The following is a 15,757-nucleotide window of genomic DNA, read 5'->3' as shown; positions in this document are numbered from 1 at the left end:
GGTAGTGGATCGGCGTAGTGGTCGGTAGTGGATCGGCGTAGTTGTCCGTAGTGGTCGGTAGTTGATCGGCGTAGTGGTCGGTAGTTGATCGGCGTAGTGGTCGGTAGTTGATCGGAGTAGTTGTCCGTAGTGGTCGGTAGTTGATCGGCGTAGTGGTCGGTAGTTGATCGGCGTAGTTGTCCGTAGTGGTCGGTAGTTGATCGGCGTAGTGGTCAGTGGTTGATCGGCGTAGTGGTCGGTAGTTGATCAGCGTAGTTGTCCGTAGTGTTGATCGCGTAGTGGTCGGTAGTTGATCGGCGTAGTGGTCGGTAGTTGATCGGCGTAGTTGTCCGTAGTGGTCGGTAGTTGATCGTAGTTGCGTAGTGGTCGGTAGTTGATCGTAGTGGCGTAGTGGTCAGTGGTTGATCGGCATAGTGGTCGGTAGTTGATCGGCGTAGTTGTCCGTAGTGGTCGGTAGTTGATCGGCGTAGTGGTCCGTAGTGGTCGGTAGTTGATGATCGGTAGTTGATCGGCGTAGTGGTCGTAGTAGTTGATCGGCGTAGTGGTCGGTAGTTGATCGGGTAGTTGTCCGTAGTGGTGGTAGTTGATCAGCGTAGTGGTCGGTAGTTGATCGGCGTAGTGGTCGGTAGTTGATCGGCGTAGTTGTCCGTAGTGGTGGTAGTTGATCGGCGTAGTGGTCAGTGGTTGATCGGCATAGTGGTCGGTAGTTGATTGATCGGTAGTTGATCGGCGTAGTGGTCCGTAGTGGTCGGTAGTTGATCGGCGTAGTGGTCCGTAGTGGTAGTTGATCGGGCGTAGTGGTCGGTAGTTGATCGTTGCGTAGTGGTCGGTAGTTGATCGGCGTAGTTGTCCGTAGTTGATCGGCGTAGTGGTCCGTAGTGGTCGGTAGTTGATCGGCGTAGTGGTCGGTAGTTGATCGGCGTAGTGGTCCGTAGTGGTCGGTAGTTGATCGGCGTAGTGGTCCGTAGTTGATCGGCGTAGTGGTCCGTAGTGGTCGGTAGTTGATCGGCGTAGTTGTCCGTAGTGGTCGGTAGTTGATCGGAGTAGTTGTCCGTAGTGGTCGGTAGTTGATCAGCGTGGTCGGTAGTTGATCGGGCGTAGTGGATCGGGTAGTTGATCGGCGTAGTGGTCGGTAGTTGATCGGCGTAGTGGTCGGTAGTTGATCGGCGTAGTGGTCGGTAGTTGATCGGCGTAGTGGTCGGTAGTTGATCGGCGTAGTGGTCGGTAGTTGATCGGCGTAGTGGTCGGTAGTTGATCGGCGTAGTGGTAGTGTTGATCGGCGTAGTGGGTAGTTGATCGCGTAGTGGTCGGTAGTTGATCGGCGTAGTGGTCGGTAGTTGATCGGCGTAGTGGCGGTAGTTGATCGGCGTAGTGGTCGGTAGTTGATCGGCGTAGTGGTCCGTAGTTGATCGGCGTAGTTGTCCGTAGTTGATCGGCGTAGTGGTCGGTAGTTGATCGCCGTAGTGGTCGGTAGTTGATCGGCGTAGTTGTCCGTAGTGGTCGGTAGTTGATCGGCGTAGTGGTCCGTAGTGGTCGGTAGTTGATCGGCGTAGTGGTCGGTAGTTGATCGGCGTAGTGGTCGGTAGTTGATCGGCGTGGTGGTCGGTAGTTGATCGGCGTAGTGGTCGGTAGTTGATCGGCGTAGTTGTCCGTAGTGGTCGGTAGTTGATTGGCGTAGTTGATCGGCGTAGTGGTCGGTAGTTGATCGGCGTAGTAGTCCGTAGTTGATCGGCGTAGTTGTCCGTAGTGATCGGTAGTTGATCGGCGTAGTTGTCCGTAGTGGTCGGTAGTTGATCGGCGTAGTGGTCCGTAGTGGTCGGTAGTTGATCGGCGTAGTTGTCCGTAGTGGTCGGTAGTTGATCGGCGTAGTGGTCGGTAGTTGATCGGCGTAGTGGTCGGTAGTGGATCGGCGTAGTTGTCCGTAGTGGTCGGTAGTTGATCGGCGTAGTGGTCGGTAGTTGATCGGCGTAGTGGTCGGTAGTTGATCGGAGTAGTTGTCCGTAGTGGTCGGTAGTTGATCGGCGTAGTGGTCGGTAGTTGATCGGCGTAGTTGTCCGTAGTGGTCGGTAGTTGATCGGCGTAGTGGTCGGTGGTTGATCGGCATAGTGGTCGGTAGTTGATCGGCGTAGTTGTCCGTAGTGGTCGGTAGTTGATCGGCGTAGTGGTCCGTAGTGGTCGGTAGTTGATCGGCGTAGTGGTCGGTAGTTGATCGGCGTAGTGGTCGGTAGTTGATCGGCGTAGTGGTCGGTAGTTGATCGGCGTAGTGGTCCGTAGTGGTCGGTAGTTGATCGGCGTAGTGGTCGGTAGTTGATCGGCGTAGTTGTCCGTAGTGGTCGGTAGTTGATCGGCGTAGTTGTCCGTAGTGGTCGGTAGTTGATCGGCGTAGTGGTCAGTGGTTGATCGGCGTAGTGGTCGGTAGTTGATCGGCGTAGTGGTCGGTAGTTGATCGGCGTAGTGGTCCGTAGTGGTCGGTAGTTGATCGGCGTAGTGGTCGGTAGTTGATCGGCGTAGTTGTCCGTAGTGGTCGGTAGTTGATCGGCGTAGTTGTCCGTAGTGGTCGGTAGTTGATCGGCGTAGTTGTCCGTAGTGGTCGGTAGTTGATCGGCGTAGTTGTCCGTAGTGGTCGGTAGTTGATCGGCGTAGTTGTCCGTAGTGGTCGGTAGTTGATCGGCGTAGTGGTCCGTAGTGGTCGGTAGTTGATCGGCGTAGTGGTCGGTAGTTGATCGGCGTAGTGGTCGGTAGTTGATCGGCGTAGTGGTCGGTAGTTGATCGGAGTAGTTGTCCGTAGTGGTCGGTAGTTGATCGGCGTAGTGGTCCGTAGTGGTCGGTAGTTGATCGGCGTAGTGGTCGGTAGTTGATCGGAGTAGTTGTCCGTAGTGGTCGGTAGTTGATCGGCGTAGTGGTCGGTAGTTGATCGGCGTAGTGGTCGGTAGTTGATCGGCGTAGTTGTCCGTAGTTGATCGGTAGTTGATCGGCGTAGTGGTCAGTGGTTGATCGGCATAGTGGTCGGTAGTTGATCGGCGTAGTTGTCCGTAGTGGTCGGTAGTTGATCGGCGTAGTGGTCCGTAGTGGTCGGTAGTTGATCGGCGTAGTTGTCCGTAGTGGTCGGTAGTTGATCGGCGTAGTGGTCAGTGGTTGATCGGCATAGTGGTCGGTAGTTGATCGGCGTAGTTGTCCGTAGTGGTCGGTAGTTGATCGGCGTAGTGGTCCGTAGTGGTCGGTAGTTGATCGGCGTAGTGGTCGGTAGTTGATCGGCGTAGTGGTCGGTAGTTGATCGGCGTAGTGGTCGGTAGTTGATCGGCGTAGTGGTCGGTAGTTGATCGGAGTAGTTGTCCGTAGTGGTCGGTAGTTGATCGGCGTAGTGGTCCGTAGTTGATCGGCGTAGTGGTCCGTAGTGGTCGGTAGTTGATCGGCGTAGTTGTCCGTAGTGGTCGGTAGTTGATCGGAGTAGTTGTCCGTAGTGGTCGGTAGTTGATCGGCGTAGTGGTCGGTAGTTGATCGGCGTAGTTGTCCGTAGTGGTCGGTAGTTGATCGGAGTAGTTGTCCGTAGTGGTCCGTAGTTGATCGGCGTAGTGGTCCGTAGTTGATCGGCGTAGTGGTCCGTAGTTGATCGGCGTAGTGGTCCGTAGTTGATCGGAGTAGTTGTCCGTAGTTGATCGGCGTAGTGGTCCGTAGTTGATCGGCGTAGTGGTCGGTAGTTGATCGTGTAGTAGTTGTCAGTATTTGATCAATCTAGTAGTGAGTAGCTGATCACTGTAGTCGTCAGTAGTTGATCAGTGTGGTAGTCAGTAGTTGATCTCTCTCGCTCTCTCTCTCTCTCTCTCTCTCTCTCTCTCTCTCTCTCTCTCTCTCTCTCTCTCTCTCGCTCTCTCTCTCTCTCTCTCTCTCTCTCTCTCTCTCTCTCTTTACCTCTCTTTACCTCTCTTTACCTCTCTTTACCTCTCTTTACCTCTCTTTACCTCTCTACCTCTCTTTACCTCTCTACCTCTCTTTACCTCTCTTTACTCTCTCTCTCTCTCTCTCTCTCTCTCTCTCTCTCTCTTTACCTCTCTCTCTCTCTTTACCTCTCTACCTCTCTTTACCTCTCTACCTCTCTTTACCTCTCTTTACCTCTCTCTACCTCTCTTTACCTCTCTTTACCTCTCTTTACCTCTCTTTACCTCTCTACCTCTCTTTACCTCTCTACCTCTCTTTACCTCTCTACCTCTCTTTACCTCTCTCTCTCTCTTTACCTCTCTACCTCTCTTTACCTCTCTACCTCTCTTTACCTCTCTACCTCTCTTTACCTCTCTCTCTCTACATCTCTTTACCTCTCTCTCTCTCTTTACCTCTCTACCTCTCTTTACCTCTCTACCTCTCTTTACCTCTCTCTCTCTACCTCTCTTTACCTCTCTCTCTCTACCTCTCTTTACCTCTCTCTCTCTCTTTACCTCTCTCTCTCTTTACCTCTCTCTCTCTCTTTACCTCTCTACCTCTCTTTACCTCTCTACCTCTCTTTACCTCTCTCTCTCTCTTTACCTCTCTCTCTCTCTCTCTCTCTCTCTCTCTCTCTCTCTCTCTCTCTCTCTCTCTCTCTCTCTCTCTCTCTCTCTCTCTCTCTCTGTCTCTGTCTCTCTCTCTCTCTCTCTGTCTCTCTCTGTCTCTCTCTGTCTCTGTCTCTCTCTGTCTCTCTCTGTCTGTCTGTCTCTCTCTGTCTCTCTCTGTCTCTCTCTGTCTCTCTCTGTCTCTCTCTGTCTCTCTCTGTCTCTCTCTCTCTCTCTCTCTCTCTCTCCTCCTTACAGATTATTTTGTCTCTCACTCACGTGTCTCTGTTTTATACTTCTCTCCTTTTTCATTTTCTCTGTTACCTGTTTGTTTTTTATCTGAGAATAATGTATCACTCATCTACAGCTCAAATCGAACAGAGATTCTCTCTTTGACTGTCAAATGTGAACATTGCATGCGACCTGTCAGTGTCTGTCAAACAATGGTTTATCTAAGTACTTTAACGTGTATATTTTCCACCTTGTTTACTCAAAACCACACCAGCCTGTGCTGTCGTTAGTGGGCTTTATGGATCTCTACTATCGTCTGGGCTTGATGTGGCCAGCTGGTAATACACTTGTGTCCCCCGGCGGCCGTTTCGTACATAAACCGTCCTCCATTCAGGCTGCAACAGCTTCGATTTCCTCCTTAACTAGATTTAATGTTGTGAAGGCGAGAAAGAAACAGTGAAAATATGCGTACTTTCCTTATGAAGCACAGTTTTCCACCACAATACTAGAGTGGCTAATGCCTAGGAAGGCCACTTCCTGATTTTTGCACCCCGCGTTCAGCTAGAGGTACAGACTGCTGTATATGTGAGACGTTTGGGACTAGCGTTCCTAGTTCGGGAGGAAATTGAATCCTTTGCAGCCTGAATGGAGGACGTTTTACGTACGAACCAGTCGCTGGGGGACATCAGTATAGTAATCCAGACTATAGTGAAGATCCCAAATCCCGTTTGGAGGTTTCCCGGATTCAGGAGGGAATTAGCAGGAAATACCGAATCCTCCAACCAGGATTTCTGGAAAACCAGGGATTTTATTGACATTTTCTAGAATTTGTAACCTTACTCATGTCCTCTGTCTGTCTCTCTGTGTCTCTCTGTGTCTCTCTCTTTCTCTCTGTTTGTGTCTGTCTGTCTGTCTGTCTGTCTGTCTGTCTGTCTGTCTGTCTGTCTGTCTGTCTGTCTGTCTGTCTGTCTGTCTGTCTGTCTGTCTGTCTGTCTGTCTGTCTGTCTGTCTGTCTGTCTGTCTGTCTGTCTGTCTGTCTGTCTGTCTGTCTGTCTGTCTCTGTCTGTCTCTCTCTGTCTCACCTCTCTCTGTCTCACCTCTCTCTGTCTCACCTCTCTCTGTCTCACCTCTCTCTGTCTCACCTCTCTCTGTCTCACCTCTCTCTGTCTCACCTCTCTCTGTCCCCTTCTGCCTCTCCTTCCTCTATTCTTCTTTACCTTCCTCTGTCTTCTCTATCCTCTTCTCCCTCCATCTTTCACTCCTTTCTGTCTTTCATGTCCTGCCTCCATCTCTCTTCTTTCTCTTTCATCTCCTACCTCCATCTCTCTTCTTTGTCTTTCATCTCCTGCCTCCATCTCTCTTCTTTGTCTTTCATCTCCTACCTCCATCTCTCTTCTTTGTCTTTCATCTCCTGCCTCCATCTCTCTTCTTTGTCTTTCATCTCCTACCTCCATCTCTCTTCTTTGTCTTTCATCTCCTACCTCCATCTCTCTACTTTGTCTTTCATCTCCTGCCTCCATCTCTCTTCTTTGTCTTTCATCTCCTACCTCCATCTCTCTTCTTTGTCTTTCATCTCCTACCTCCATCTCTCTACTTTGTCTTTCATCTCCTGCCTCCATCTCTCTTCTTTGTCTTTCATCTCCTGCCTCCATCTCTCTTCTTTGTCTTTCATCTCCTGCCTCCATCTCTCTTCTTTGTCTTTCATCTCCTACCTCCATCTCTCTTCTTTGTCTTTCATCTCCTACCTCCATCTCTCTTCTTTGTCTTTCATCTCCTACCTCCATCTCTCTTCTTTGTCTTTCATCTCCTGCCTCCATCTCTCTTCTTTGTCTTTCATCTCCTGCCTCCATCTCTCTTCTTTCTCTTTCATCTCCTACCTCCATCTCTCTTCTTTGTCTTTCATCTCCTACCTCCATCTCTCTTCTTTGTCTTTCATCTCCTGCCTCCATCTCTCTTCTTTGTCTTTCATCTCCTACCTCCATCTCTCTTCTTTCTCTTTCATCTCCTACCTCCATCTCTCTTCTTTGTCTTTCATCTCCTGCCTCCATCTCTCTTCTTTGTCTTTCATCTCCTACCTCCATCTCTCTACTTTGTCTTTCATCTCTCTTCTTTGTCTTTCATCTCTCTTCTTTGTCTTTCATCTCCTGCCTCCATCTCTCTTCTTTGTCTTTCATCTCCTCCCTCCATCTGTTTCTCTCATTTCTGTATTTCCTCTCCTTCATCTGTCTCTCTCAGTGGTGTCATCTCGTCCTCGTCACCTCTCTCTAAAGCGGTTCTCTCTGTTCTCCAGGTTGCCAGGTAACCTCCGGCATGTCTGGGCACTGGGGAAACATTTAACTGTAACACCCACTACTTTATTCTACTTTATGTAGTTGTTTAATATAAAATGGTAGTGACTAGTGAGTAGTCTACAGAATCATCAGCATCAGTCACACACAACCCTTCACCAATCAAAAACGCTAACAAACACTAACGATGCGAGGAAATGTCCTAAATGACTTCTGTTTCTAGCCTTCATCTGCAATTTAAATCAACAAATCTCAAGCTACCTGCTGACTCTCACTAGCTTTGGTGGAGTGTGTGTTGTACCAAAGGACAACCGACACCCTCTTGATAATACCAGGTAATGTGTCTTCCTGCCTGCAGAGGGCAGTGGCGGGCAGTTTGATGTTATTAGTGGTTACCTACCTTTTTAAGGCTTTGGGGTTGGCAACTGGGCTAAGACTGGCACTGCCCCTTCTCTACCTGGCATCACAGGCCAGAGTTTATGTCGCAGAAACTGGAAGCTGGGTGTCTTCTCTACCTGGCATCACAGGCCAGGGTTTATGTCGCAGAAACTGGAAGCTGGGTGTCTTCTCTACCTGGCATCACAGGCCAGGGTTTATGTTGCAGAAACTAGAAGCTGGGTGTCTTCTCTACCTGGCATCACAGGCCAGGGTTTATGTCGCAGAAACAGGCCAGGATTTATGTCGCAGAAACTGGAAGCTGGGTGTCTTCTCTACCTGGCATCACAGGCCAGGGTTTATGTCGCAGAAACTGGAAGCTGGGTGTCTTCTCTACCTGGCATCACAGGCCAGGGTTTATGTCGCAGAAACTGGAAGCTGGGTGTCTTCTCTACCTGGCATCACAGGCCAGGGTTTATGTTGCAGAAACTGGAAGCTGGGTGTCTTCTCTACCTGGCATCACAGGCCAGGGTTTATGTTGCAGAAACTGGAAGCTGGGTGTCTTCTCTACCTGGCATCACAGGCCAGGGTTTATGTTGCAGAAACTGGAAGCTGGGTGTCTTCTCTACCTGGCATCACAGGCCAGGGTTTATGTTGCAGAAACTGGAAGCTGGGTGTCTTCTCTACCTTGTTATTGACTGAGTGGTCGACAAGTGGATCTTCAGCTATTGGACACTGCATTACTATGTGTTCACGCCACGCCATGCACCTCATCTTCCACACACACACACACACACACACACACACACACACACACACACACACACACACACACACACACACACACACACACACACACACACACACACACACACACACACACACACACACACACACACACACACACACACACACACACACACACACACACACACACACACACACACACACACACACACACACTTCTTCAGACTGGTTGGTGTGTATTTGCCAGCTCTGAAGGTCAGGTCCAGCTGTGGGACGTCTGTAAGGTTTTTAAGAAATCCACGTGGATACATTTTAGTGAGGCACTGACATGGCATCATGTTATTCAATGTGTGCCAAATATTGTGAGCAGTGTGAAATTAACAGATTTCACATTTTTGAGGTGTGTAGAAACTGGTATTAAATATTCTGTCTCTAACAGGTCTGTCTCTCGCTAACAGGTCTGTCTCTCGCTAACAGGTCTGTCTCTCGCTAACAGGTCTGTCTCTCTGACAGGTCTCTCTCTCTCTGACAGGTCTCTCTCTCTCTAACAGGTCTGTCTCTCGCTAACAGGTCTGTCTCTCGCTAACAGGTCTGTCTCTCGCTAACAGGTCTGTCTCTCGCTAACAGGTCTGTCTCTCGCTAACAGGTCTGTCTCTCGCTAACAGGTCTCTCTCTCGCTAACAGGTCTGTCTCTCGCTAACAGGTCTCTCTCTCGCTAACAGGTCTGTCTCTCGCTAACAGGTCTGTCTCTCGCTAACAGGTCTGTCTCTCGCTAACAGGCCTGTCTCTCGCTAACAGGCCTGTCTCTCGCTAACAGGTCTGTCTCTCGCTAACAGGTCTCTCTCTCTCTGACAGGTCTCTCTCTCTCTGACAGGTCTCTCTCTCTCTGACAGGTCTCTCGCTCTCTCTGACAGGTCTCTCGCTCTCTCTGACAGGTCTCTCTCGCTCTCTCTGACAGGTCTCTCTCGCTCTCTCTGACAGGTCTCTCTCGCTCTCTCTGACAGGTCTCTCTCGCTCTCTCTGACAGGTCTCTCTCGCTCTCTCTGACAGGTCTCTCTCGCTCTCTCTGACAGGTCTCTCTCGCTCTCTCTGACAGGTCTCTCTCTCTGACAGGTCTCTCTCTCTGACAGGTCTCTCTCTCTGACAGGTCTCTCTCTCTGACAGGTCTCTCTCTCTGACAGGTCTCTCTCTCTGACAGGTCTCTCTCTCTGACAGGTCTCTCTCTCTGACAGGTCTCTCTCTCTGACAGGTCTCTCTCTCTGACAGTCTCTCTCTCTCTCTCTGACAGGTCTCTCTCTCTCTCTCTGACAGGTCTCTCTCTCTCTCTCTGACAGGTCTCTCTCTCTCTCTCTGACAGGTCTCTCTCTCTCTCTGACAGGTCTCTCTCTCTCTCTGACAGGTCTCTCTCGCTCTCTCTGACAGGTCTCTCTCGCTCTCTCTGACAGGTCTCTCTCGCTCTCTCTGACAGGTCTCTCTCGCTCTCTCTGACCGGTCTCTCTCTCTCTCTCTGACAGGTCTCTCTCTCTCTCTCTGACAGGTCTCTCTCTCTCTCTGACAGGTCTCTCTCTCTCTCTCTGACAGGTGTCTCTCTCTCTCTCTGACAGGTGTCTCTCTCTCTGACAGGTGTCTCTCTCTCTCTGACAGGTCTCTCTCTCTCTGACAGGTGTCTCTCTCTCTCTCTGACAGGTCTCTCTCTCTCTCTGACAGGTCTCTCTCTCTCTCTGACAGGTCTCTCGCTCTCTCTGACAGGTCTCTCGCTCTCTCTGACAGGTCTCTCGCTCTCTCTGACAGGTCTCTCGCTCTCTCTGACAGGTCTCTCGCTCTCTCTGACAGGTCTCTCGCTCTCTCTGACAGGTCTCTCGCTCTCTCTGACAGGTCTCTCGCTCTCTCTGACAGGTCTCTCGCTCTCTCTGACAGGTCTCTCGCTCTCTCTGACAGGTCTCTCGCTCTCTCTGACAGGTCTCTCGCTCTCTCTGACAGGTCTCTCGCTCTCTCTGACAGGTCTCTCGCTCTCTCTGACAGGTCTCTCTCTCTCTCTGACAGGTCTCTCTCTCTCTGACAGGTCTCTCTCTCTCTGACAGGTCTCTCTCTCTCTCTGACAGGTCTCTCTCTCTCTCTGACAGGTCTCTCTCTCTCTCTGACAGGTCTCTCTCTCTCTCTGACAGGTCTCTCGCTCTCTCTGACAGGTCTCTCGCTCTCTCTGACAGGTCTCTCTCTCTGACAGGTCTCTCTCTCTCTCTGACAGGTCTCTCTCTCTCTCTGACAGGTCTCTCGCTCTCTGACAGGTCTCTCGCTCTCTGACAGGTCTCTCTCTCTCTGACAGGTCTCTCTCTCTCTGACAGGTCTCTCTCTCTCTGACAGGTCTCTCTCTCTCTGACAGGTCTCTCTCTCTCTCTCTCTGACAGGTCTCTCTGTCTCTCTAACAGGTCTGTCTGTCTCTCTAACAGGTCTGTCTGTCTCTCTAACAGGTCTGTCTGTCTCTCTAACAGGTCTGTCTGTCTCTCTAACAGGTCTGTTTCTCTAACAGGTCTGTCTCTCAGGTCTGTACTCTCTCTAACAGGCCTCTCTCTACTAACATCTACTAACAGGCCTCTCTCTACTAACAGGCCTCTCTCTACTAACAGGTCTCTCTCTACTAACAGGCCTCTCTCTACTAACAGGCCTCTCTACTAACAGGCCTCTCTCTACTAACAGGCCTCTCTCTACTAACAGGCCTCTCTCTACTAACAGGCCTCTCTCTACTAACAGGCCTCTCTCTACTAACAGGCCTCTCTCTACTAACAGGCCTCTCTCTACTAACAGGCCTCTCTCTACTAACAGGCCTCTCTCTACTAACAGGCCTCTCTCTACTAACAGGCCTCTCTCTACTAACAGGCCTCTCTCTACTAACAGGCCTCTCTCTACTAACAGGCCTCTCTCTACTAACAGGCCTCTCTCTACTAACAGGCCTCTCTCTACTAACAGGCCTCTCTCTACTAACAGGCCTCTCTCTAACATGGATGGATATGTGTGAGTTTGGTTGTGTGTTAGCTCTGACTAGTTCCTTCTCCAGACCATGTCTCTTGTCTCTCTCTGTCCGTCCCATTGACATGTCCGGTGCTGAATGAACTGGCCTCTAGAAGGCAGCTTTGCCTGGTTCTTCCATTATTCACAGTTAGCCTTCCATTTCATCAACAGTTTTACCTGTGTTAGTGTGTTTACATTTTTTGCCATACCTTTTTGTTTGTGTGCATCTGCACGTGTGATTATTTTCTCACTCTAACGCTACGAGCCTGTGTGTGTTTCAGAGTTCTTCTTGTTGCTCACTCTAACGCTACGAGCCTGTGTGTGTTTCAGAGTTCTTCTTGTTGCTCACTCTAACGCTACGAGCCTGTGTGTGTTTCAGAGTTCTTCTTGTTGCTCACTCTAACGCTACGAGCCTGTGTGTGTTTCAGAGTTCTTCTTGTTGCTCACTCTAACGCTACGAGCCTGTGTGTGTTTCAGAGTTCTTCTTGTTGCTCACTCTAACGCTACGAGCCTGTGTGTGTTTCAGAGTTCTTCTTGTTGCTCACTCTAACGCTACGAGCCTGTGTGTGTTTCAGAGTTCTTCTTGTTGCTCACTCTAACGCTACGAGCCTGTGTGTGTTTCAGAGTTCTTCTTGTTGCTCACTCTAACGCTACGAGCCTGTGTGTGTTTCAGAGTTCTTCTTGTTGCTCACTCTAACGCTACGAGCCTGTGTGTGTTTCAGAGTTCTTCTTGTTGCTCACTCTAACGCTACGAGCCTGTGTGTGTTTCAGAGTTCCGCTCCCCATCACACATCAGTGGTTTGAACAGGACATCGTCTCTCAGCGCTGCAGATCGGACGGAGTCTGTGTCTGTCGGCGGCAGTAACAGCCAGCTCAACACTCAGTTCACTGTCCCCTCACCGTCATACACACCCGACTTTTACGTACGAGCTCTCTCAGACCTGCAGTTCGTCAAGGTGAGGATACCCGACCATACATTGATACCTCCTGCACTGAGCTTTAATGATTTGTTGAGGAGACAGACTGTGTGTGTAGGCTTTTGTCCTATCACTACATTACAACACCTTGATACTCTCCCTCTTCTCTCTCCCCCTCTCTCCCTCGCTCTCCCCTCTCTCCCTCGCTCTCCCCTCTCTCCCTCGCTCTCCCCTCTCTCCTCGCTCTCCCCTCTCTCCTGCTCTCCCCTCCCCTCGCTCTGTGTGTGTAGGCCCTCACTACTCCCTCGCTCTCCCCTCTCTCCCTCTCTCTCCCTCTCTCCCCTCTCCCTCGCTCCTCCCTCTCTCCCTCGCTCTCCCCTCTCTCCCTCGCTCTCCCCTCTCTCCCTCGCTCTCCCCTCTCTCCCTCGCTCTCCCCTCTCTCCCTCGCTCTCCCCTCTCTCCCTCGCTCTCCCCTCTCTCCCTCGCTCTCCCCTCTCTCCTCTCGCTCCCTCCCTCTCTCCTCGCTCTCCCCTCCCTCCTCCCTCGCTCTCCCCTCCCTCCTCTCTCGCTCTCCCTCCTCTCCCCTCGCTCCCCCCTCTCTCCCTCGCTCCCCCCTCTCTCCCTCGCTCTCCCCTCTCTCCCTCGCTCTCCCCTATATTTTTACCTCGCTCTCCTCCTCCCTCCCCCTCTCCCTCTTTCTTTCTCTCCCTCTTTCTTTCTCTCCCTCTCTCTTTCCCTCCCTCTCTTTCTCTCCCTCTCTTCCCTCCCCCTCTCTCCCTCTTTCTCGTTCTCCTTCTCTCTTTTTATCTCTTTCTCTCTATCCCTCACCGTATCCCTCTTCCCTCTCTCTCAGATCACACGTGCCCAGTACCAGAACGGTCTGATGGCGTCTCGTCTGGATTCCTCCCCCCAGTCACCTGATTGCGGCCACCCCCGTCTGGAGGGTACCCCGCCCCCTGTGGGCACCGCCAACGTCTTCTTCCTAGCTGACGACAACCCCACTCCGGAGAAAAGCCCCCTCCTGGCTGACGAGACCACCTCTCTCCTCAACGAGCAGAACTCTCTGCCTCACAACCACCACCACAACCCATCAGAGAACAGCATATGACACACACACTAGTACACACACTTATATATGTGCGTTTACACACACTACCAGGGACTGAGGAGACTGTGTGTGAGCGCGCGCTAACACACACACACACACACACACACACACACACACACACACACACACACACACACACACACACACACACACACACACACACACACACACACACACACACACACACACACACACACACACAGACATTATGCCAAACTGTCTTGAGGAACGACTCTCTCCCCCCATTTTAAAAGTCAACCCTGTGGCTGGTAGTGTGTACAGTGTCAGCTATCCCCACTGTACCCCCTCTTCCAGCATGGTCAGCTATCCCCACTGTACCCCCTCTTCTAGCATGGTCAGCTATCCCCACTGTACCCCCTCTTCCAGCATGGTCATCTATTCCCACTGTACCCCCTCTTCCAGCATGGTCAGCTATTCCCCACTGTACCCCCCTCTTCCTGCATGGTCATCTATTCCCCACTGTACCCCCTCTTCTAGCATGGTCAGCTATCCCCCACTGTACCCCTCTTCCAGCATGGTCATCTATTCCCCACTGTACCCCCTCTTCTAGCATGGTCAGCTATCCCCACTGTACCCCTCTTCTAGCATGGTCAGCTATTCCCCACTGTACCCCCTCTTCCAGCATGGTCATCTATTCCCCACTGTACCCCTCTTCCAGCATGGTCATCTATTCCCCACTGTACCCCCTCTTCTAGCATGGTCAGCTATCCCCACTGTACCCCCTCTTCTAGCAGAGTCAGCTATCCCCACTGTACCCCCCCCTCTTCCAGCAGAGTCAGCTATCCCCACTATATCCCCCCCTCTTCCAGCATCGTCAGCTATCCCCACTGAAACCCCTCTTCTAGCATGATCAGCTATCCCCACCGTACCCCTCTTCTAGCAGAGTCAGCTATCCCCACTGTGTACCCCCTCTTCCAGCATCGTCAGCTATCCCCACTGTACCCCCTCTTCCAGTATGGTCAGCTATCCCCACTGTACCCCCTCTTCCAGTATGGTCAGCTATCCCAACTGTACCCCTCTTCTAGCATGTTCAGCTATCCCCACTGTACCCCCACTGTACCTTCTCTTCTAGCAGAGTCAGCTATCCCCACTGTACCCCCTCTTCCAGCATGGTCAGCTATCCCCACTGTACCCCCTCTTCTAGCAGAGTCAGCTATCCCCACTGTACCCCCTCTTCCAGCATCGTCAGCTATCCCCACTGTACCCCCTCTTCTAGCATGATCAGCTATCCCCACCGTACCCCCTCTTCCAGCAGAGTCAGCTATCCCCACTGTACCCCCTCTTCCAGCAGAGTCAGCTATCCCCACTGTACCCCCTCTTCCAGCATCGTCAGCTATCCCCACCGTACCCCCTCTTCTAGCAGAGTCAGCTATCCCCACTGTACCCCCTCTTCCAGCATCGTCAGCTATCCCCACTGTACCCCCTCTTCCAGCATCGTCAGCTATCACCACTGTACCCCTCTTCTAGCATGGTCAGCTATTTCCCACTGTACCCCCTCTTCCAGCAGGGTCATCTATTCCCCCTGTACCCCCTCTTCTAGCAGAGTCAGCTATCCCCACTGTACCCCCTCTTCTAGCAGAGTCAGCTATCCCCACTGTACCCCCTCTTCCAGCATCGTCAGCTATCCCCACTGTACCCCCTCTTCTAGCAGAGTCAGCTATCCCCACTGTACCCCTCTTCTAGCAGAGTCAGCTATCCCCACTGTACCCCCTCTTCCAGCAGAGTCAGCTATCCCCACTGTACCCCCTCTTCTAGCATGATCAGCTATCCCCACTGTACCCCCTCTTCTAGCAGAGTCAGCTATCCCCACTGTACCCCCTCTTCTAGCATCGTCAGCTATCCCCACTGTACCCCCTCTTCCAGCATCGTCAGCTATCCCCACTGTACCCCCTCTTCTAGCATGATCAGCTATCCCCACCGTACCCCCCTCTTCTAGCAGAGTCATCTATCCGCCACTGTACCCCCTCTTCTAGCAGAGTCATCTATCCGCCACTGTACCCCCTCTTCTAGCAGAGTCAGCTATCCCCACTGTACCCCTCTTCTAGCAGAGTCAGCTATCCCCACTGTACCCCCTCTTCTAGCAGAGTCAGCTATCCCCACTGTACCCCCTCTTCTAGCAGAGTCAGCTATCCCCACTGTATCCCCACCCCTCTTCCAGCATGGTCAGCTATCCCCACTGTACCCCCTCTTCTAGCAGAGTCAGCTATCCCCACTGTACCCCCTCTTCTAGCAGAGTCAGCTATCCCCACTGTACCCCCTCTTCCAGCATCGTCAGCTATCCCCACTGTACCCCCTCTTCTAGCATGATCAGCTATCCCCACCGTACCCCCTCTTCTAGCAGAGTCAGCTATCCGCCACTGTACCCCCTCTTCTAGCATGGTCAGCTATCCCCCACTGTACCCCTCTTCCAGCATGGTCAGCTATCCCCACTGTACCCCCTCTTCTAGCATGGTCAGCTATCCCCACTGTACCCCCTCTTCTAGCAGAGTCATCTATCCGCCACTGTACCCCCTCTTCCAGCAGAGTCAGCTATCCCCACTG

At 51.7% G+C, this 15,757-nt stretch overlaps 1 protein-coding gene across 1 annotated transcript in view; it reads left to right on the top strand.

Moving 5' to 3' along the window:
* LOC124036609 (metal transporter CNNM4-like) overlaps window positions 1–13,559 on the top strand; it is an 85,263-nt gene extending 71,704 nt beyond the window's left edge. The window contains exons 6-7 of the mRNA XM_046351409.1: window positions 11,942–12,126; window positions 12,941–13,559. Of these exons, the coding sequence (XP_046207365.1) occupies window positions 11,942–12,126; window positions 12,941–13,195 (440 nt within the window). The 3' untranslated portion in view covers window positions 13,196–13,559. The remainder of the gene's footprint in view (window positions 1–11,941; window positions 12,127–12,940) is intronic.
* Window positions 13,560–15,757: the final 2,198 nt, after the last annotated feature.

The sequence above is a fragment of the Oncorhynchus gorbuscha genome, linkage group LG05 (assembly GCF_021184085.1).
Source record: "Oncorhynchus gorbuscha isolate QuinsamMale2020 ecotype Even-year linkage group LG05, OgorEven_v1.0, whole genome shotgun sequence".
In the NCBI taxonomy this organism is placed as follows: domain Eukaryota; kingdom Metazoa; phylum Chordata; class Actinopteri; order Salmoniformes; family Salmonidae; genus Oncorhynchus; species Oncorhynchus gorbuscha.
The sequence above is the reverse complement of the archived record's forward strand: the minus strand, read 5'-3'. Positions and strand labels throughout refer to the sequence as shown.